Source organism: Berghia stephanieae, chromosome 15, assembly GCF_034508935.2.
Source record: "Berghia stephanieae isolate SIO BIC M18660-M18661 chromosome 15, UCSD_Bste_1.3, whole genome shotgun sequence".
NCBI classification, from domain to species: domain Eukaryota; kingdom Metazoa; phylum Mollusca; class Gastropoda; order Nudibranchia; family Aeolidiidae; genus Berghia; species Berghia stephanieae.
In genome coordinates, this window is record NC_088374.1 from 21,488,049 (window position 1) to 21,511,059 (window position 23,011).

At 37.4% G+C, this 23,011-nt stretch overlaps 3 protein-coding genes across 5 annotated transcripts in view; 1 reads left to right on the forward strand and 2 right to left on the reverse strand.

Moving 5' to 3' along the window:
* The window catches only part of LOC144960599 (uncharacterized), a 30,987-nt gene extending 12,239 nt beyond the window's left edge, over window positions 1-18,748 (reverse strand). Inside the window, exons 1-5 of the mRNA XM_078893826.1 lie at window positions 18,570-18,748; window positions 15,030-15,370; window positions 10,915-10,970; window positions 6,808-7,679; window positions 5,223-5,304 (exon numbers count right to left, since the gene is read on the reverse strand). Coding sequence (XP_078749952.1) covers window positions 5,223-5,304; window positions 6,808-7,679; window positions 10,915-10,970; window positions 15,030-15,370; window positions 18,570-18,599 — 1,381 coding nt within the window. The 5' untranslated portion in view covers window positions 18,600-18,748. The remainder of the gene's footprint in view (window positions 1-5,222; window positions 5,305-6,807; window positions 7,680-10,914; window positions 10,971-15,029; window positions 15,371-18,569) is intronic.
* A 2,738-nt stretch (window positions 18,749-21,486) lies between these two features.
* The window catches only part of LOC144960264 (uncharacterized), a 41,670-nt gene continuing 40,145 nt past the window's right edge, over window positions 21,487-23,011 (forward strand). For 2 of the 3 annotated variants that reach the window (XM_078893302.1, XM_078893300.1), the window contains exon 1: window positions 21,487-21,585. The gene's annotated coding sequence lies outside the window, so the exon portion shown is untranslated. Of the gene's footprint in view, window positions 21,586-21,771; window positions 22,041-23,011 lie in introns of those variants that run through there. The other variant, XM_078893301.1, reaches the window with a different exon arrangement.
* LOC144960413 (uncharacterized) lies at window positions 22,368-22,934 on the reverse strand. The gene has a single exon (XM_078893496.1). The coding sequence runs from the start codon at window positions 22,932-22,934 to the stop codon at window positions 22,368-22,370; it is 567 nt and encodes a 188-aa protein (XP_078749622.1).

Genomic DNA, 23,011 nt, shown 5'->3' on the forward strand with positions numbered 1-23,011 from the left:
CACCCAGCTATGTTTGTTTGTTTTTAAGGGTTTTACGGCTCTTGCAACACATTTAGGTCATATCAGCGCCAGTAAAAAGGAAGAAAATGGGATAGTATAAAGTTCTAAAAATACAATTAAAGCATCCAAGAAAAAGTAAGACAAAGGAGAACTGGGAACAAATAGGGATCAGATGTAGATTCCAAGGGCATACCACCAATGTACATAGTTTGAGATCACCAATAAGTCTCATCTGGACACAAGCACACGATCCAACAAAGAGGAACACACTCAAATGTTTACATTATACATTCAAAATAACAAATATAATAATACATAACAGAGAGATGATATACAAGGAAAAAAATATCATCTCCCAAAACAATAACTATGCATTTGACTGTTTCCCTCCCAGGACAAAACCAAGCAATCTTATTCCAAGACAAAGACAGAATGCATATTGGAAAACAGATATTATAAGGGGGATAGAAGACGAAGGAAGTGCCTTCCTGCCCACTATGGGAGGTCAGGAATCCCACCGAGTTGGAAAATAGATATTATAAGGGGGATAGAAGACGAAGGAAGTGCCTTCCTGCCCACTATGGGAGGTCAGGAACCCCACCCAGTTGGAAAACAGACATTATAAGGGGGATAGAAGACAAAGGAAGTGCCTTCCTGCCCACTATGGGAGGTCAGGAATCCCACCGAGTTGGAAAATAGACATCATAAGGGGGATAGAAGACAAAGGAAGTGCCTTCCTGCCAACTATGGGAGGTCAGGAACCTCACCCAGGTAGGTACTAAAATTATGACAGAAGTCCTACGTGCGGCTATGTGGTCTAGTGGTATAACACTCGCTTTCGGATCGGAAGGTCCTGGGTTCGAGCCTCGCGCTCGGCGCATAGTTGATTCCTTGGAAAAGGCTCTTTACTCACATTCTCTCACCGTACTCAGGTGTAAAATGAGTACCTGGCTGTTAACAGCATTGTCTTTGTCCGAAAAATGGTAATATCGCCTAACACTGCCCTAACCAACAAAAGGACAGTATCTGGGCTGACCCAGATCCAACCAGTTTTGCCGCAATCGACACATTTAGTTTTTTCATTCATAACTCTTTAATTTTATTACATAGTGGAAGTCTTCTAACATTAAATGATAGCTAATGACAAATTGCGTTTTTCTGTTAGTCGGCGATTTCATTGACGTAATATGTTGCGTAATATTTTGAGATACTGTTCTTTCTTGGTTAAAGCCAAGCAAATAACTCTACCTGTAACCAACAAAAGGACAGTATCTTATACGGCCGTCTCACATACTGTTCACCCTGGTTAACCGCAACGCAAAATGCCTCGTCCGTATTCACCAAAAGAACAGTATCTCAGTTAAGAATATAGCAAAATACGAATAACTCGATCGACAAACGTTTTACGTCAGCGATGGCGAGCACTCGCCATCACGGACGAGTGAGAGGCAAGGCTAAGTGTGGTTGACCTGGCGTGAGGGGAATGAATAAATTATCTCCGTCAAGTTTGTAGGCGTGCCTCTGATATAATATTACTACATTAGACTATTCCTCAATCTTTTAGACCCTGACTCCTTTTTCAAGATGAGTCTATTTTTATTAAGCATAATAGCTTTAATTTACGCTTATTGATGATTTTGGCTATCTTGTAAATTAGACTTTAATTGTGTATCAGGGTTTTGTCATTGTACAACGATATTGGGGTGAGTGAGTGATAGTGAATTAAACCTAAGAATAGCTGGAAAATAGGGAATGTCCCCCTTCCCCCGCCCCCAACACGTACAACACACATACCTTTTTGTTTTAAAATCAATATCTTCATTGTCATAGGAAACGAAAAGCATGAAATGGAACAAAATCTGTTGGTACATTTATACTGAATGAAATAGGCGACATCATTCTTACTAAATTTAAAAAGGTGCCCAAATTATGAGCTAATAAGATGAACAAAAAAAATATTTTGTCTTTAGCTAATTTCGCCCACAGGGAGTTACAATAGTACAATTTAGATAAAACAAGGGAATTAATTAAAAGTTCTGCTACATTAAATTACGAATTTTGCTTATTTTATTCATTTCTATGTACATAGATTGTATGGTGTTATTCACGTAGCAGCTGTTATGGAAATATGTTTATCAATGATGACACTAAGGTTTTTTGATTTATTTGAAAATTCTGTTGTGCTATTTCCGAGAGTAATAGGTGAATTATTTGCCTTCCACACATTAAAATCTCAGTTTTACTATCATTTACTATCATTTAATTTTAACTTGTTATGGTACATTCAAGATTTAATCTCATAAAACAGCTCGAAATTCGTTGTATTAAGAATTGTAAATTACTTAGGGGTACTGAATCATAAATTTGCGTATCACCAACATTAAAATGATAACTCAGATTGAATCTGGATATCACACGAGAAAGGGGGTGCTTATACAGAAAAAAAAGGACAGGGCCAAGAACGCACTCCAAAGTTTAGTAAAACTTGTTCTGACTGAATACCATTCACCACGACAGTCTGCCATCGATCCTGTAAATATGGTGTAATCCATTTAAGGGCAATTCCTTTTACGCCGAACTTATTTTCTAGTCTTCTTAACAAAATGTAATGGTTAATTGTGTCAAAGGCATCTGAAAGATCTTAAAGGCATAATAAATTGATATTGTTAGCATCCGCATTATATAACAAAAGATTTTAAGAAGCGCCGTTTCAGTACTGTGTTGCTGTTTGTAGGCTGACTCAACTGTTGTTCTTAAGATGAGATAATAATTGTGTCAATACTACCTTCTCCAAAAGTTTGGACAAAAAATAGAAGGATGTGTGGAAAATGAGAGATATGAAGACGATGAAAAAGAAAAACACAAAAAAAACCCAAAAAGCAACTAAACAAAAAACGCCTGGACAGACAGTCACACCGACACCCATACACACACACACAAACGCACACACACACACACACACACACACACACACACACACATACACACACACACACTAATTAGTTGAAATGAATGAAAAATAAGTATACTTAAGTTAGACGTTTGGTTGAGCATCCGACCAACAAGCAAGGGGATCCGTTTTTTATTGCCAGCTGTATAAAGTTTTGTAATGGTTTTGCTTTCTGTTTTTTTTCTCATTTTTTATTACTTGTTTATAAAGCCCCTCTGCCCACCAATCAGCCACTAAATAGCTAGCTTGATATGTTGATCTGGTGGAAAGTAATACGTGAATATTTACAACTTTTGTCATAGATTAGATTGATTTTGAACTCAGTGTCTGCAGCAATTTAGTCTTTAATCGCGGGCGCATAATTTAGTCAAAGATATAAGAACTGCAATCCAAACAGTTGTTAAAAGCAGGAATTTCCACTTTTAACATCCAACGGAGAGGTCAAACTTAGATGTCGCTGGGTCAAACATACGCGTTGTGGTATGTCACTACTGCTGTCGGATGTGAAGGTCATTCGTTTGATTCTATATAGAGTATGCGGTTAGACTAAGGGAGTTAATTTTTGACATTTTACACGGTAATTTATTTATTTATTTATTTATTATTATTATCATTATTATTATTATTATTATTATTATTATTATTATTATTATTATTATTATTATTATTATTATTAATTATGTGACCCTCCGCCCCGAACGGGGGGTGGGGAGGGGGGGAAGAAAGAAAGAGAGAGAGAGAGAGAGAGAGAGAGAGAGAGAGAGAGAGAGAGAGAGAGAGAGAGAGAGAGAGAGCTTGTGCATTGTAGAGGGCGGGAGCTAAATAGAATAAAGATATAAATATGTGTGTGCGTGTGTCTGTGTGTGTGTGTGTGTTTATGTGTGTGGTTGTATGTGTGAAAGAAACACGAGGGAGACAAAGAGAGCGAGCGAGACAGGTAGATAAACAAACGGGGAAAAGGAGGGAGGGGGTGGAGCAAAGAATAGGTAGGGATAGTATTAGAAAGCCCTTCGTTTCAAAAGAAGTCAAAGTCAATCAATGATGGGAAACATATTGACCAATGAGATTGCAATTTTAAAAATGGGACTGGTCAAATCATGTGTTACATTGTTTCCATTTTGAGTCAGATGACAGCTTGAAGAGGAGCGGGTTGGGCTGAATTTGTTATGACTTACATGAAATCATATAATTGAATCTTCTTGTTTGAGCTGCAACGTCGAGTTATTTAGGACCTGCCACTCGTTATCACAACCCCTTGTGGTCAATTGTCAGCTATTAAACTCTCCTCCCCTTTTTCTTTGGGTTCAGACAATGGTTCACTCACATTGTTTATTGTCTCAAAAGACCCCACCCTCCCTCCCATTCCCAATGAATTCACGTTAAAACTCTCTCTCTCTCTCTCTCTCTCTCTCTCTCTCTCTCTCTCTCTCTCTCTCTCTCTCTCTCTCTCTCTCTCTCTCTCTCTCTCTCTCTTCTCTCTCTCTTATTTATTTATTTATTTATTTTTAAAAATATATCTCTCTGCATCCATCTCTCTCTCTCTCTGTTTGTTACTGACTCTCTCTCTCTCTCTCTCTCTCTCTCTCTCTCTCTCTCTGTGTGTGTGTGTGTTTTTTTTTTTCTCTCTCTCTCTCTCTCTATCTGTGTTTCTCTCTCTCTGTATTCCAGTCTCTCTCTCTCTCTCTCTCTCTCTCTCTCTCTCTCTCTCTCTCTCATGTAAACAACAACGCGATAGAAAGTTACAGTGCTCTTCTATTATGTCATGTTACGGATGACGTCATTGGCATTGGCGACTTATGCGTCAACCAATCAAATCGTCACCAACAGTTTCGCATGGTATTGCGCGCCATACGGCGGCATCTTCGTCACGCCACTCGTTGACGCCACCGCATGCTCACGGACACCGTCAATATTTACGGGGCGGACTACGGCCGTCGGAGATACTGTCCTTTTGTTGGTTAACGATGGGGTTGAAATAGGATACTGTTTCAAGCAAATTTTTAATTGCCTCTAATTTCAAAAATATTTGAGTTATGATCATTCTGACAACTTTGTAAGCTTTCCTATGTCCCAGAGATTCGATTTAGTAAAAAAAGTGATTTTATGATTTTTTGAGAGATACTGTCCTTTTGTTGGTTAGGGCAGAACAGGCCTCATGTCCCGTCCTACACATTAAATGTTGCTGTTGACCAGGAATCCCTTGAAAAGCGCCTTGAGCACATTTAGTGGATATCGCGCTATATAAAGCTCAATTTTTAAAGCTCAATTTTACCCGTTTGCGAAGATCTGCTGATGAGCACAGGACTGGAGGGTCTCTCCGATTCTGGAAACTTCTTTCTGGCAGTTTTCACATCCTGTGAAGAAAAAAAAAGAAGTTAAGATAGATAAGATAAGATAAGATCAGATAAGATAGACCTATTGATTCTGCTTGTGGACATTGGATTCAATAGTCTGATGTCACATCGCTCAGCAACAGCTGCCAGAGTGGTTCTAAACAAAGAAAATCGGTACTTTTTATTCTTCTTCATGCTGGCTAGAACTTTTCATATGTCTTGTGATCAGTATGTGTAAAAGTCAAAACATGATCAGATTTATAATGCTTTTTTTCCTCTGGATACGCTTTTATGCTCGTCGGGGAAATATTTCATAAGGGCGTCCACCATTGTTCCAATAGTTTAGAGCCAGTTACTAAGTTACCATGCGTCATTACGAGGGAAGTGACATTATGACTGTTGAAGCGTATTATCATAGATGTCGCACATCAATCATCATTACATTAAGGTGCATTATCAAAGCCTTATTGATAAAAACATGAAGCTAATAATATAATATAAAATACAATAATATACTACAGGTACAAGCAAAACGATCCAAATTGGACATGTGTAGATGTTATGTGGATTTGGAATGTGAATGAATTTTTAAAAAAAAACAGATTAAATTAGATTGTACATAGAAAACTAAGGGTGATAAAAAGTAAAACATGACATTTGTGACCCTACGTATCAAAACGATATTATGTCGGGATGATTCAGACCCCAAAAAGTGAATTTAGAGATAGATTGATGAGAAACTGGACATTAGAAGATTTTGCAAAGCAAGAAAAAGTATTTATACTCCACAGTAACATACAGAAAGTAAACCCAAGTGTTATATTTGTGACAATGAATGCAATTTCCCCCACAGAGTGTATCCCGACATAATACCGCTTTCAGACGGAGGGTCACATTTGACTGTATAAATAAATAATAAATAATCATTTTGTTATAATCTTCTTCTTCTTCTCATATTCTTTTGACATCTTTGACTTCTTCTTTAGCTTAGAGAAATGTCTTTATTGTTTTTGTTATTGCCTGAAAAAGTGTTTTGGGGACGAAATGTTACATGTTTGAAATTTCGTTCTTTTTCGAACCTGTTTTAATCATTTTTGTTGATTACTTTTCACATTCCAGCAACAGCTTCTACCAGCTTTAGTATTACTTTGGTTTCATGCAGAGTCAGGAAATATAAAGAAACAAAATTCACTCGCTTTCGGATCAGAAGGTCCTGGGTTCGAGCCTCGCCCAGCGCATAGCTGAGTCATTGGAGAAGGCTCTTTTATCACATTCTCTCACTGTACTCAGGTGTAAAATGAGTATATGGCCGTTAACAGCGCTGTCTGAAAAAATTGTAATGTTGCCTAACAGGCGTCATGTCTCATTCTATGTGTTGCTGCTGGTCAGGGACCCTTTGTAAAGCGCTTTGAGCACGTTTAGTGGATATTGCGAAATAGAAAAGCTCAATATTTTTAAAATAACTTTTATTGGTTGTTTGTTTTTTTAAAAAATAAAAAAAATAAAATAATCAACAAAACTCACTGTTCTTATATCATCTCTATGTCTCCCCGGTGTTAACGGTGATGGAGACGAAGACATTAAAGAAGACGAGGACGCTATGGACGTTGTCATTGCTGCAGAGGTTGTTGGTGTGGTCACGACTGCTGTTGCAACGTGTGGTGCATGATGTGTGACTAGGGTTGCAGATGAAGTGTAGGACGATGATGAGAATGATGATGATGATGATGATATCATTTCTTTTTTCCTTGTCTCTTTGTTACAATTTGGATTTCTAGAGTCACTGGTTGGTGTCTGAGGGTGGTACGCATTGCTGATATCGTTAGTTAATGAGGAGAAGGGTGTTTTTGATTGTGGTTGATGTTGTTGTTGTTGTTGTTGTTGTGGAAGCCGCGCTGGTGGCGCTATCTGGTTAGAGGGAGCAAAATTTTGAAGCTGGTTAGGGGGACGATATTGGAATTGGAAATGGTTGGTGATATTGTTAAATTTCTGGCGAGGAGGATTGCCTTGGGATCGCTGCTGCCGCTGGTGAAATCTTGGACGAAGCTGTTGAGGTGGGCGAAGAGGAGGTGGTAATGGCAGTGGTGGTTGTCCTTGATGATGATGATGATGATGTGCTGGTATGAATTGCTGCTGCTGCTGCTGCTGCTGTTGTTGATGATGTTGTGGTTGAATTGCTTGGTGAACGGGCACCATCCATGATGAATTGGGCTGAATAATGTTCGTCGGGTGGGCAAGGGTTTGTCTGCCACTGGTCGCGTTGTTTGCTATTGTGTGAAGACCGAGGGTGGGATCAGTTGAAAGGGTATTGAAGTGGGCGGGATTTAATTGTTGGCCGACCAATGGGATGGCTGCCGGCTGGTGGGTTGGTAAAGGTGGTGGTACCATCCCATTTGCTGCAGAAAAGAAAGAGAGGGGGAAAAAAAAATAAATCTAGAATATAAATGAATTCATTCGGTATTATCTGCAAATGAAGAGCAATAATTTAAGTCTCTGATTCTTTAGTTGAACTGGGTGAAAAAAAAAAAATGGCTAAATATTTTTGCATTCCTTCGCCCCCCCCCCCCCCCACCTCACCCCAAAATAACAAAATCATAAATATAAATCAATATGCATGTAGATTCCCCTGTTGGCATGACGACCCAGTATGTCTGAAGACATTGTGATATGGTTGTCTATTGTATGTCTGATAACCAAAATTGTATATGGTTCATTGTTGTTTGATATTGTGATAATAATAATAGATAGTAATAGTTGATGGAATAGATAGATAGATAGTAGATAGATGATAGATAGATAATGATAGATAGATAGATAGATAGATAGATATAGATAGATAGATAGATAGATAGATAGATAGATAGATAGATAGATAGATAGATAGATAGATAGATAGATAGATAGATAGATAGATAGATAGATAGATAGATAGATAGATAGATAGATAGATAGATAGATAAAGAGATAGATAGATAGATAGATAGATAGATAGATAGATAGATAGATAGATAGATAGATAGATAGATAGATAGATAGAAAGATAGATAGATAGATAGATAGATAGATAGATAGATAAATAGATAGATAGATAGATAGATAGATAGATAGATAGATAGATAGAGAGATAGATAGATAGATAGATAGATAGAGAGATAGATAGATAGATAGATAGTAGAAAGAGAGATTAATAGATAAATAAAGTCCACTCTGGATAATCGCAACACCGTGGGATCAGAGAAAATGTTGCAATTAACCGAAGTTGAGTTTCCAATCTCTTATTGCAACATTTTACACATATATGGTAAACTTAAACTGGTTGTAAATATTGATCTTAGTCCCCCACAGACTGAGCAATTTGATTGAAACAAAGACAATATGACAGCCCTGAATCGATTTTGTCAAGCAAAATCGACTTTGATGCAAGTCGACATCTTTTTCAGATTTGATTCACTTTCACTCTTTTGTTATCAATATCAACATTAGTAAGAGTCAAAGAGATTAGCCGTGGTGAGAGACAATAATCTCTCACCAAACCCGTTGTCAAAATGTTCTGTTGTCAATCCCAAAACAAAGGATATCACGCAGCCTCTCTTTACAACTGTCATTGTCTACCTTGCATCCTATCTATTGGCATAGCTGCCAACTTTTCAAAAATAAAATAAGGAACGCCCATTTGGCCCGGGATGAGGGGACGACGTGTCCCCCCCCCCCCCCCCCTTCCCCTAACATCGAATCACAACATATAAAAGTCAGCCTTTTAATTACTACTACTAACATCAACAAATTTAAGTTGACAAAGGCTAGTCTAAATGTTGCTAAATTATCCGGTTTAGTTCCAGCTCATTTGAATCGCTATGAAATGACATTTTCCACAATGAGATCAGAATTTCAGAACAGACAAAATAAAGAAAGAATTCAACTGCCTTAATTTTGATAGGACCAATACACAACACAATTGTAAAATAAATGAAATAACTTAGGATGTTTAGTAAAGCATAACTTCCAACAGGTACTACAATAGTGGTGACACACTATTGTAGCATTAAATCCCACTTATATCTCGATTTTTCAACATGTCACAATTTCTTCTACGACGAAATCATGATATTTTGAGAGATTTCGTGGCTTGGCTAAGGGCTTGTGCTAATGAGAGGCACAGAGAGTAGTAGAAATTGCAAATTTTTCCATCTGTACATATAGATAGTTCGAAGATGACGTCACTCAGGTCTTTGTTATTGTTTTTTGCCATCCGCGTTTATGAGTAATGCTCACTGAACTGTATTAACCTGACTATAAACATTCATGGATACACACAGTTTTGTGTGTTGGTCCGTTATACTTCCGGATGGCAATGTTATGATCTTCTTAGCCAAGAGCATACTACCTATATACAGGTCTGACATCCGAACCCACTTATGGGCCTAGTTTAACACTGTTGTAATGGACACTCTTTCTACTATAATATTCTCTTTGAATTTTAAATGTCCCATGGACAATAACATTCTATTATTATCACTATCATTACAGGTCCCCGATAGCTCAGTTGGTAGAGCACTCGCTTCACACAAAAGCAACAAGGATCAATCCTGGGTGCAGTTGAGATTTTTTTTTCTGACCCCCACTGTTCACCAAAACAATGATTGAGTGGCTGGGTCAGTTAAATCTGGTGGAAAGTACTTCGCAAAAGACTAACATCCAATCCAAAGGATAGCAACCATTTTGTGTTTCAAGCTATAGAAACTGGGATAAACTCCAGCTCCACGGGCCTAATGACTCTGAAGGATTACAAGTGTGTGAGAGTATGTGAGTGGATGTGTTTGTTTGTGTGTGTGTGTGTGTGTGTGTGAGAGAGTATGTGAGTGGATGTGTTTGTTTGTGTGTGTGTGTGTGGACTTAGGTCTACATATGTGTACATAATTATAATAGTATTTTATTCTGTTCTCATTGTGAACCAAATTGAATTTTCATTTCTTGAACAATAAAGTCCTAGTGTTATAATAATAATAAATAAATAATAATAAAGTGTTCTTTTATAGCGCTAAACGCCGATGCCTCAAAGCACTTTACAATATAGAACATATCAAATCATAAACACACTCATACCGAGCCAAACAGACACACACACACACAACAGTCGCACACACTAACTATGCAAGTTTTACAAAATGAAATTGACATTCAACAAAATGGAATCAAAAAATAAAGCGTCTATAATTTATTCATCAATAAGAAAAAAAATGCCTAGGATAAAAATTTCTGGAAGAGATGAGTCTTTAGATTTTTCTTAAAATTTTCTACGCTGCCCGAGAATCTTATTGACAAAGGAAGGGAGTTCCAAATGGCAGGTCCTGCTTTATAAAAAGATATATCGCCGAAATTAGTAAGCTGAGTTTTTGGCACTTTTAGTAGCTGGATCTCCGATGACCTAAGCTGGCAAATCGGAGAGTAGGAGACTACAAGTTCTTGAATGTAGCTCGGAGATCAGGAATTTAGTGCATTAAAAGAAAAAAGGGAAATTTTGTCTTCGATGCTGGTTCGAACAGGCAGCCAGTGGAGTGTTCTGAGCATAGTTTTTACACTATGATAAAAATTATAATCATTAAGATATCTGTTGATAAGACGCAGACTTACATATTGACAAGTCCGGTGGAATGGTGTACGGGGGAGGAAATCTCGTCAATGGTGGCCTGCAAGTGAGGAAGACAGGAAGTGTGGGGGGGGGGGGGGGGGGGGTTGGGGAAAAAATATGTTATGAAAATTAAAAGTTCCATGGCATACCTGACAGCTCATTTGGTAGAGCATTCGCTTTACAAGCAGAGGGACCGAGATTGATCCCGGGTGGAAAAACAGTAAAAAACAAACAAAAAATGAAAGCAAAAAAAAATACCCCCAAAAAACTTGAGCATTAATTTATATATAGGACAATATCCACTAAACGTACTCAAAGCACTTTACAATGAATCACAAGTCAATGTTTTTGCTTTTTTGTTTTTAAGGGTTTTACGGCGCTTGCAACACATTTAGGTCATATCAGCGCCAGTAAAAAGGAAGAAAATGGGATAGTAAAAAGTTCTAGAATTACAAATAAAGGACCCAAGAGAAAGTAAGACAAAGGGGACTGGGAACAAATAGGGATCAGATGTAGATTCCAAGAACATACCACCAATGTACTTAGTTTTTAGATCACCTATAATAAGTCTCATCCGACACAAGCACAAAATCCAACAAAGAGGAATACACTCAAATGCTTACATCATAAATTCAAAATAACAAATATAATAATACATAACAGAGAGATGATTTACAAGGAAAAAATATCATGTCCCAAAACAATAACTATGCATTTGACTGTTTCCCTGCCAGCTAGGACTCCGGCCAGAACCAGGACAAAACCAAGTAATCTCATTCCAAGACAAAGACAGAAAGCATGTTGGAAAACAGATATAAGGGGATAGAAGACACAGTATGATGTACCTCCCTGCCTGCTATGGGAAACCCTAGCCAAAAGTAACACTTAAAATGTAGGATGAGACATGATATCTGTTAGGTGATATCACATTGTCTTTTCGAGAGAGGCAATGCTGTTAACGAGGTACCCATTTTACACCTGAGTATAGTGAGGGACAATGAGCAAAGAGCAAAGAGATTTTTCCAAGGATTCAACTATGCACAACTCAGAGTGGGACTCGAACCCTGGACCTTCCAGTCGGCATGTGGCTGTCATACCACACGGCCACACATAGCTGCACAAAGTGAAAAAAAATTTTAAATTAAAAAAAAATAAAATTGAGCTTTATATAGCGCAATATCCACTAAATGTGCTCAAAGCGCTTTACAAGGGGTCCCTGGTCAACAGCAACATTTAACATGTAGGACGGGACATGCCGCCTGTTAGGCGATATTACAATTTTTCGGACAAAGACATCGCTGTTAACAGCCAGGTACTCATTTTACACCTGAGTACGGTGAGAGAAAGTGAGTAAAGAGCCTTTTCCAAGGACTCAACTATGCGCCAAGCGCGAGGCTCGAACCCAGGACCTTCCGATCCGAAAGCGAGTGTCATACCACAAGACCACGTAGCCGCACTCTTAAAGTGCATACAAGCAAAGCCTGTAAGGCACTTTTACAATTTTTCTGAAAGAGAGAATGCTGTTATCATCAGGAATAAAAAATGTTCAACATTGCATTTAACACCATTAATCCTCTCCTTACCACCTGCATCAAAATCATCACATTTGTTACGACACAATATAGGTACATATTTTTCTTATTCAGATTTATTTTGCACATCACAACCTTTGAATAATGATGTTTGTTTAATTAATAAGAACATAACGTTACTTTGTGGAGAACTTGTTTCAGTTTTAAAATAGTTCGCAAAGCCAAATGCCATACAATAAACGAGAGTAATACAAATATAGGATTACAACGGATTGGAAGGTCCTGGGTTCAAGCCTTGCTCAGCACATCGTTGAGTCCTTGGAAAAGGCTCTTTACTCACATTCTCTCACCGTTCTCAGGTGTAAAATGAGTACCTGGCCGTTAACAGCGTTGTCTCTGTCCGAAACAATTGTAATATCGCCTAATAGGCGTCATGTCTCGTCCTACATGTTAAATGTTGTTTCTGGCCAGGGATACCTTGTAAAGCGTTTTGAGGATGTTTAGTGGATATTGCGCTATATAAAAAAGCTCAATTTATTTATCTATCTATTGTACTATTACAATACTTTTTTTGTTTTTTTGTTTTTGCCAGATCTCATTCCATAAGCCAATCCTCCCATATGTGACTCACCATCTCTTTACGGAATCATATCAGGAGTAATCGGCCGACTCAGAAAAGTGAATTTAGAAATAAAATGTTTGTTTGTTTTTAAGGGTTTCACGGCGCTTGCAACACATTTAGGTTATATCAGCGCCAGTAAAAAGGAAGAAAATGGGATAGTAAAAAGTTCTAGAATTACAATTAAAGCACCCAAGAGAAAGTAAGACAAAGGGGAACTGAGAACAAATAGGGATCATATGTAGATTCCATGAGCATACCACCAATGTACTTAGTTTTTAGATCACCCATAAGTCTCATCCAGAAACAAGCGCAAAATCCAACAAAGAGGAATACACGCAAATGCTTACATTATACATTAAAAATAACAAATATAATAATACATAACAGAGAGATGATTTATAAGGAAAAAAATATCATCTCCCAAAACAATAACCATGCATTTGACTGTTTCCCTCTCAGCCAAGACTCTGACGAGGGCCAGGAAAAAACCAATTAATCTCATTTCAAGACAATGACAGAAAGCATATTGGAAAACAGATAGAGGGAGATAGAAGACACAGTATGTACCCCCCTGCCCACTATGGGAGGTCAGGAACCCCACCCAGTAGAAATAAAATTATAAGAAATACAAACTTCTGAGCTTTTAGCAATGCAAGAAATATTATCTATTTTCCTCCATAATAAAGTGAAATTAAATCCCCCAAGTTTCATATTTGTGACCCCTCGTCTCAAATCGGTATTAAGTCGGGATGATTAAGATGCTGAAAATGGAATTTGTAGCCAGAAATATCATGCTTAAGTTGAGTTTATTTGCTTTATAGACGAGAAGGAATATCATATTTTATTGTGCTAAATACCACCGTTTCATATTTTTGACCAGTTATATGTTATTTTGACTTTTTAGCATCTGGTCCATCCCAACATAATACCGTTTTGAGACGTTGGGACACATTTGTGGCTATAACTATAATGCTGTTTGAAACTCAAAGAAATAAATAAGAACAGTCAAATGGAATGGAAGCTACAATTTAATCATGGGTGCAAGCAACTGGACCTCAAAAAGCCTGCAAGTCTACTTATGACCAGACATATAATCTGAAAAAGCCTCCAAGATTCACAGACTGTGTTTTTGTCTGGGTCAACTTTCATTTCTTCTCTAATCAACTTCCGGTTCAAATTTAATAATATAACTATCACTTCCGGGTCACAGTAGCATCGTGATTCAAAAGTTTCGCTTAATTATATGGACGTACCCGACCCGATTGTTGGGACCTAAACAAAAAAACAACAAAAATCAATCAAATCCAAATCACAAAAAGCCGGCAACGTTTTTCTTGGTAATCCAATCGGTCGGCAGTAGCCGGCACTCTTGCACCCATGAATTTAATAGACAAAGACTGAGCATGCGGATGTTTTGGGTTTCCCCTTTGTCAACAAAACATGATAATTCATCCTCAGAGTTTCATTTATCATGTTTTTTTTTGGACACCGGGGGAAACCCAAAGTGTCCACATCATATTTAATGATAAAGTAGTCCTTCAGACCCAATGTTTTTTCGCATTTTCTATAGCGTGAAATAGATAATTATAATAGCAATTGCTTGCTACCCTTGGAAAGGACACTACTCTATCACAAAAGTACTTTACCCCAGATCTATAAAACCCAGCTACCCAATCACTGCTGCGTGGACAAGGGGCGGAGGGGTGCAAACACAGTGCAAACACTGCACCTAGAATCGATCTCGTTCCCTTTGCTTGTGAAGCGAGTGCTCTACCAACTGCGCTATCGAGACCCCCGTCCACATCATATGTCATCGTTAATTATATTACATTTCACTGACCATTCCAGACCATTGTTAAATATTTGTGGCTATCAATTCAAATTCAAGCACCTAGTTCATTGCACTGAAATAATACCACTTTGAAAAGATGGGTCACACAGACTTCATCTTGACGTCACCAACCTTATCGAGCCATTTTGTGGAAGAAAAGGGAAGCAATTCATCATGTAAGCAGGAGGCGGAGGAAGAGTAGGCACATCGGCATTTGTAGCAATAGCAGAGTGACGAGGCATCGGTACAGATGATGATGATGATGATGACAGGGACAAGCCCCCATTACCAAAACTACCAAAACTTTCTCCATTCTTTGAACCATAGGGACGGACATGACCTTGACTTTGACCTTGCAGGAGTTGTTGGCTCAATGAAGCATTATTGTTATTGCTCTTGGAGCTGTTGGAGTTGCCGCTAACAGATGTGGGGACGAATTCTGCTGCCTCTGCTGACAAGGCAGAAAACGCTTTCTGTACGGTAGATAAACATGTCAATATATGTTTAACAATAAAATAATGTACTAATAATAGTAATAGTCATCATTATTATCGTCATCATCATCATCATTATTATTATTATTATTATTATTATTATTATAATTATTATTATTATTATTATTATTTTTATCATTATTACTGCTTACTAAATAATGGAAGTTATTACTAGGACAGGTGTCTGGGGCTAACGAAAATTCTTTATTCCCAGACACATATTTGAAACTCCGCTCTTTTAAACAATTATCTACATTCCAGAATATGGAATGTTTCCAAATGCACATAGAAATAAGGAAAGTTAATAAAATATCTATAAAAACATAAAATTAACCAACATTAAATTTTTTTTAAAAACCCATTAAATCAGTTGTTACTACATATACACAATATGCGTCGACTTCGAAGTGGGTGTCATGGCCGAATGGTTTAGTTTAGTCGTCTGCCCTGGAAGTTTTTCCAGAAGGCAGAATCGACGTTGTGGGTTCAAATCCTGGTCCCGCCACTATTTAAAAAAAAAATTCTGTCTTCTTTTTAGAGAACGTTGCAAGGGATGAATGTCCCATCCATCCTCCCCCCACCTCTTTTTTTTTCTTTAAACTCTCTCTCTCTCTCTCTCTCTCTCTCTCTCTCTCTCTCTCTCTCTCTCTCTCTCTCTCTCTCAGACAGGTGTCTGGGGAAAATGACAGCCTTTAAATATACAGACAAAACGTCAAAGGATATAGACTATTGAGAATTACTAATTTCACTAAGAACAACTTTCATTATTATGCTGTGTTGAGTTGATTAATAACTAGGCAGTTTAGTGAGCAGCAGCAGTGGCAGTCAAATTTTGACCCAACTCTCCCATAGGAAAGTTGTGACTGGAATTGCCGTTCGCGTTTTGGGGGGTTCAATTAAGATGCATAATTTCGTTATAAAGAGGTATCATTATTTTTGTCTTTCAATTTCCTTTTAAATGGTGCCAATTAAGGAAAAATCCATTGATAATTCCAGAAGTTATATGAAGTTAAAATTTGGCAATTTTCAAATGCATTTATTTTTTTATTTACCGCGTGTGTTTTTAAAATTTAAACGCTTGTTTTTAGAATAACATCTAAACTTTATTTATGCCAAATTTCAGGGCTCTCTATCGATGCGCAGTTACCTTTTAACTATGCGACGAAATGCCTTGTTTACATTATCTTCTCATCATGGCTGCAGACGATATCGATATTCATATCGATATTTTTAATTTAGTTATGTATTATGTTAAATTTAGTCAATTATATTTTCAGTACTATTATTTGCTATGTTTTTATTTTGAATACATACTTTCCAACTTTATTTATAGGCATTTTATAGTTTTTGTTTTAAAAGTAAAAGTTCGTATAGAACAGTAAAGTTGGTGCCCCAAACGTAAACAATAACAAGTTGCTAGTGATTTCCGTTAGGGACCGGAATAATTTATGCACAATATAGGTCTCCCAACTTTGTAGTTTGAGTTGTAGGCAATACACTTTCAGTATTGAAAATATGTTTACATAAAATCTAACAGTTGCAGAAATAATAATATAAGACTAAATTATTATGAAAATCAGGCTCCGAATAATTCTCGTTTTGTTCATACCAGCGCAATAATTTGCTCTGGTCTAAAAATAGATAGACGTAACTTTTGATAAATTTTACCTTTTGTTCCATAAAATATCCATATCTAGACATTATTTGATGCATGATCGAGTATTTATGAATATGTGTTTCTTTTGCCACCTAACAGCCAAATTTTATAGGTTATTTTCTTTCTATTATTTACATTGGAACGTGAGCTGTCAAGACAGGAACATGTGGTTTGCCATGTGCTTCTCGACCTTTGTTTACGTTTGGGGCACCAACTTTACTGTTCTATATTTCTTCTCTTTGTGAAATCCGATATTAATAATATCGATATTTTAAAAATACCAATTGCTTTAATTTAATTTTATCTTACTTTGCCATCAAGTCATCAAGTTTCTTTCCCATATGTTTAGATATGTTTATCATTTGTATCAATATTCGAAAGGCCTTTGCCTTAATAATGATTATGGTAAGAAGTTGAATTAGTTTTGACACCCCCATACATTGAGAGAGAAGGGGGGAGGGGGTGGGGGGATAAGATTATATTAATTGTCAGTTCAAATGATGTAATAGCAATAAACCCAAAGTGGTTCAGCAGATTTTTTTAAAGTATTAAAAGCCAGAAATTTCCTTCTAATTAGGTATAATAGGGAATCTGTTTCAATTTATTTGAACTTTTTCAATCTACCATTTTATTTATATGCAATTAAATTGCCATATAGGTAAAAATAAAATCATTATGTCATTACACAACATGTTTATATCTTTTCATTTAAATACTCTCAAACCCTTTTTTATTCTCTATGTATTAATTAGAAGAGGGGAACTATTTGCAATTGTTTCAGTGAGATATTGGGGATGAATCCAAAAGTGATAGAGCAGAACAATTGTTTCTTACGTCTAGCTGAGTTTTTGATTGTGTAACATTTGCGTCATATTATGTAATAATGTGTTAATTTGAAATGATTATCTTCCTCTTTATTAATGTAAATGCATTGTCCTCGATAAGACGAACATTTTGGTATACAATATATGATAAGAACTCCATATTGACTGTTTTAACCATTTTTTATTAACATCACGCGATTTCGGTCACAACTTTGCAATGGTAATTTTGGGTAAAAATCGGTCTGAAATTTCAGACTTTGAACTGCCGTAACTACATTTCTAATCAAGATAGAAACAAAATTCAAACTGTTTTGTAATCTGTGTTGCCAGCTCTTTCATATGACATTGGTTTCAAGTGTGTGAGGTACATTTAGAATTTCTATTAAACTCCCTAAATAAACTAACTCAAACTGGGGGGGAATAAAGAATAAGAATGGTTTGTACTTTGTACCTTGGAGTGAATCTTTCATTCTCTCAGTACCATGATGTTTTGACCATAAAACAGCAGTAACAATTTTTTTTCAATGTTCAACCGTTTACCCGAACAAAAAAAAATGTTAAAGGGTTTTACTTTGATTGATATTGTTATTGATATTTTGTCAATATTGCAATTTGAAACAGCAGCAGACGGTGATAGTTTTGATTCCCTGGCCCATGGATGGTTGGTTATTATTATACGTGTAGCCTTTTGCCATACCTCACTCGATCCTATGCTTGTAGCAGACATTTTGGGTGTGGCTCAGTTCATTCCGCTAGTCTTTTGGTGATAGCCTTGATAAAAATTGAAGTGCTTTCAATCCAATCCGGAAAGCACAAGATGGATTGTTCGATAAATGTTTACACAGTCACTCTTCGCTGTTTACGAACCGGATGTGAAAAGATTGTTTTCTTCACGACATGGAGAGAAAATTCTCGGTATAAAAAAGTATCGCAAATTTGTAATTTTGCCTAGTGGTCTCCCCTCCCCGTAGAGTCACGAAAACACAGGCGAGGGCACTCGGTTCCACAGATTCGTTGTCTGTGCTCGGTTCTTGAGACGTGTGTAATCGTCTGCCCTTCCCTTCTGCCTATAGATATAATTAAGTTGACGTCACTCGGGTCTTTGTTATTGTCTTTTGCCATCCACGTTTATGAGTAAACCTCACTCAGTATTAGCCAGACTATAAACGTTCAATCCCGTGTGGTGTCCGAGGTCCCTCAACTGAGAGGATGCAAGAACAGCCCAACGCCAAGCCAGCGGGTCGTAAAAGGCGACTAATGGTGTGTGACTACCCCTTTTTGAGTCACCTGGCCCTCCAGGTTGGGGGTTGTTAAGGGTTAACACCCCTTCAGTAAAACTCAAATTATTACAGAAACGCAGACAGAAAAGCAAATCTTTTTTTTTTTATCTTGCTGGGGGAGAGTTTCTGCAATGACAGAATTAATGAAGGACAACAGACAAAGCCGAAAGGACTCTGTTGACCCGATGACGTCTTCGCCAAACAAGCAGCTTCGTGGACCGTTCGCACCATGTATGAAGCAGGAAAAAAGCTCTCAAGTTGAAGATCAAGGGGAAGGCCACGAGGATGATGGAGAAGAATTAAAGCAGCTGATATACAGAGAAGTAATAAGACGTGGAACGAGATTTTTAAAAAAATTAGCTCAGGATAGAGAATGATGGAAATTGTTTGTATGTGGGCTATACATTGATCCAGTGTGAAAAAGGCAATGATGGTAAACGTTTAAGGTTACACATAGTTTTTGTGTGTTGTTCCGTTATACTTACGAAGGCAATACTGCGAGATTCTTAGCCAATCGCATACAATCTATAGCACAGAAACGACACTGCCGCACCTTCCAATTCATTACTTATACAAAGCACTCGCAACCCCTCGTCTTTATTCTTCCTGTTTCCTTTGTGTAGGTACCGAATAAAAGCCAGAAGTTTATATGTAACATTTTCATTACAAGATATTTGTGTTCAATTCTCAAAATGGTTCAAAATTGTTGTGTAGCTAATTGCAGCAACAGAAGTTCGAAAGACAGTCAATGTTTTTGTTGAGTCCTTGGAAAAGGCTCTTTACTCACATTCTCTCGCCGTACTCATGTGTAAAATGAGTACCTGGCCGTTGGCATCGTTGTCTCTGTCACACACCAAAAAAATGTAATATCGCCTAACAGGCGTCAGGTCTCGTTCTACATGTTACGTGTTGTTGTTGGTCAGGGATCTCTTGTAAAGCGCTTTGAGCACACTTAGTAGATATTGCGCTACGGTATATAAAGGCTCATTAAAAAAATCACATAATAATTGGGATCGTAAAAATATATAGGACCTACTAACGAAAAGGTGAAAATGGACAAGCTTCTGATGGAACAATACTGTTCCCACCCGAAACCTCTCCTTTTTCACCTTTATGTTTGTACTCGATGTAGCCTTTTCCAATACTCTTCAACAATCGTAACGTCACTTCCTTCCTAATGACGCATGGTAACTTAGTAACACTGGCTCTAAACTATCGGAACAATGGCGGACGCCCGTATGAAATATTTCTCCAGCGAGCAGAAAGGGTATCCAGATGAAAAAAAAACCCCATAAATTTGATCATGTTTTGACTTTTACACATTCTGATCACAAGGCATATGAAAAGTTCTAGCCAGCATGAAAAATAAAAAGTCATGATTTTCTTTGTTTAGAATCAAGATGGCCGCAGTTGCCGGGCGGCGTGACATCAGACTATTGAATCGTATTTATACTGAAACTGTGAAACTGTCCAATATTAACAGTTTTCTTCAATTTAATCCCTAACAGTATGAAGGAGCAATGTATTGGGCGTAAAAGTAGTTGACATTGTGACCAATCACCTTTAACCAGTATTGTATTTTTTTTCCAGATTTTATATAGTGCAATATCCACTAAATGTGCTCAAAGCGCTTTACAGGGGGTAACTGGCCAACAGCAACATTTAACATTTAGGACGGGACATGGCGCCTGTTAGGTGATGTTCTAATTTTTTTCGGACAGACAAAAGGCTGTTAACGGCCAAGTACTCATTTTACACCTGAGTGCGGTGAGAAAATGTGAGTAAAGAGCCTTCTCCAATGACTCAACTATGCGCCGAGCGAGGCTCGAACCCAGGACCTTCCGATTCGAAAGCGAGTGTCATACCACAAGACCACACAGCCGCACGTATTGTATCAGAGTGACACTGGTGCGAATACAAGACGTTAAAGTCTCAAATGAATAGAAATTTGAAATTTTAATTTTGTACTTTAGAAAATTATGATCCTTCTCATTCTCCTCATTGAAGCACATATTATAAAGTTACCCAAGTAATATTGAAATAGAAATTTAGCATCTAAATCTTTCAGACATAATACTGTATACCAAAATTTTTATCGTTTGCCTTTGCTGATGGCAACGAGGCAATGCAAAACGTCAACATTATAATTTTTCATTTGACCTAAGCGAAACTAGGTACTTTCTACATTCAACTTTGTCGTGTGTGTGTGTGTGTGTGTGTGTGTGTGTGTGTGTGTGTGTGGTGTATGTGTGTGTGTGTGTGTGTGTTTGTGTGAAGTAGGAAGGAGAACAGAGGAGCAGGAGAAACTTGTCGCGGTGTATTCTTGAGACCCAACACCGCCATCATGTGTAAATGCTAAAGAAGGGGAATAACTGAATAATTGACACAGAGATTGTCGGCTGCTGCTAAAATTATCACAACATCGTTTTTTGGGTAATGTTTTGTGTTCGTTTGGCATTGTTATTTAGAATACGTTTTTGTCATTTTTGGTCCCTCATTTTGCGTGCTTTGATTTCTTCTTAATCGTTTCCTATATTAAAAAAAAATCCTAATTATTCTGTATTATTATTATTATGATGATATGATATAAGTCCAGATTTATGTAGACTTTTACTTTTACAGCCTTTTATCTGCTCTTGTGCATTCGTGAACGTATTTAATTCAAGTCTCTCAAAACTGGGCATGGCACATAGTGGAAGTAGGTGTCTGAATTTAACTTTACAAACAGTATTTTTCTGTTTCACAATGAGCATCAAGACGGCACTTGGATGCCTGCAATGAAGGGGCGTCGACAACTGTTATATTTGCCTTTAATTACGCTTCGGCCTCTCGACCAGTCTGAATCTGAGGATGAGGCTGGACTTCCAAAATGAAAGTTTTCCGAAGACGTATGTCGCAGTAGCAGAAGGCCCCCAGCCCTTTTACTTTTACCTAATATCTCGCAAAAATTTGCTTTTCAGTCTACACTCTTATTATACTTATACTTATAATTTAAAAATCCGATTCAAAAAGCATGGTTTTTTATTTAGTATAGTCTAGTATAGTTTTCCAGCGTATTAGGCGTTTTGTGCCTTTGCTGATCTTGGCATTCAGTTCATCGAGATAAAAGTCAATAAAAAGCCCTAACAGATCTTTTGACCTGTATCTATAATATATAAACTTTTTGATAAATTGAAGGCCCTAACCCTAACAGATCTTTTGACCTGTATATACGTCTAACCCTTTGATGGGATCTTAATGGGCGGTTCAACTATGCTAAACATGTAATCTGCTAAGTGGCTATCTAAGCTATTTTTGAAGGCGTTGACACTTGGAGCATTGGTCACCGTTTCAGGGAGACTGTTCCAGCGGTCGATCACACGTTGATTAAAGAAGTGTTGCCTAAGCGATGTGTTACACCTTGGTTTATGCAGCTTGTAATTATGACCTCTGGTTCCATTGTTTGCAAATACGAAAAGTTTACTCTCGACTTGATACAAACTGTGTGTAAACTTGTATGTTTCAATCATATCACCTCGTACTCGTCTGTATGTCATGCTTGGAATTTCAATACGTTTCAGTCTATCCTCATATTGCTTATCTTTCAACCCAGGAATTACTTTTGTTGCTCTGCGAAGCACGCCTTCAATAAGTTTCTTATCTTTCTCAAATTGTGGTGACCATACTGAGTTGCTGAACTCGAGATGGGGTCTGACTAATGCAGTAAATAGTATTTTCATATTTGAAGTGCTTCTTTCTGCGAATAGTGGGGCGACAATGGAACCAATTTCTATGATGTGCATTTCGAAACTTTCCATACTCTGGAATGTGTGGATAAATGTTTAAAAGAGCGGAGTTTCGATAAAGTGTCTGTGAATAA

Bases quoted from the DNA above. Each gene is read 5' to 3' on its own strand.
- LOC144960413 (XM_078893496.1), bottom strand. From the start codon at position 22,934: ATGCACATCATAGAAATTGGTTCCATTGTCGCCCCACTATTCGCAGAA.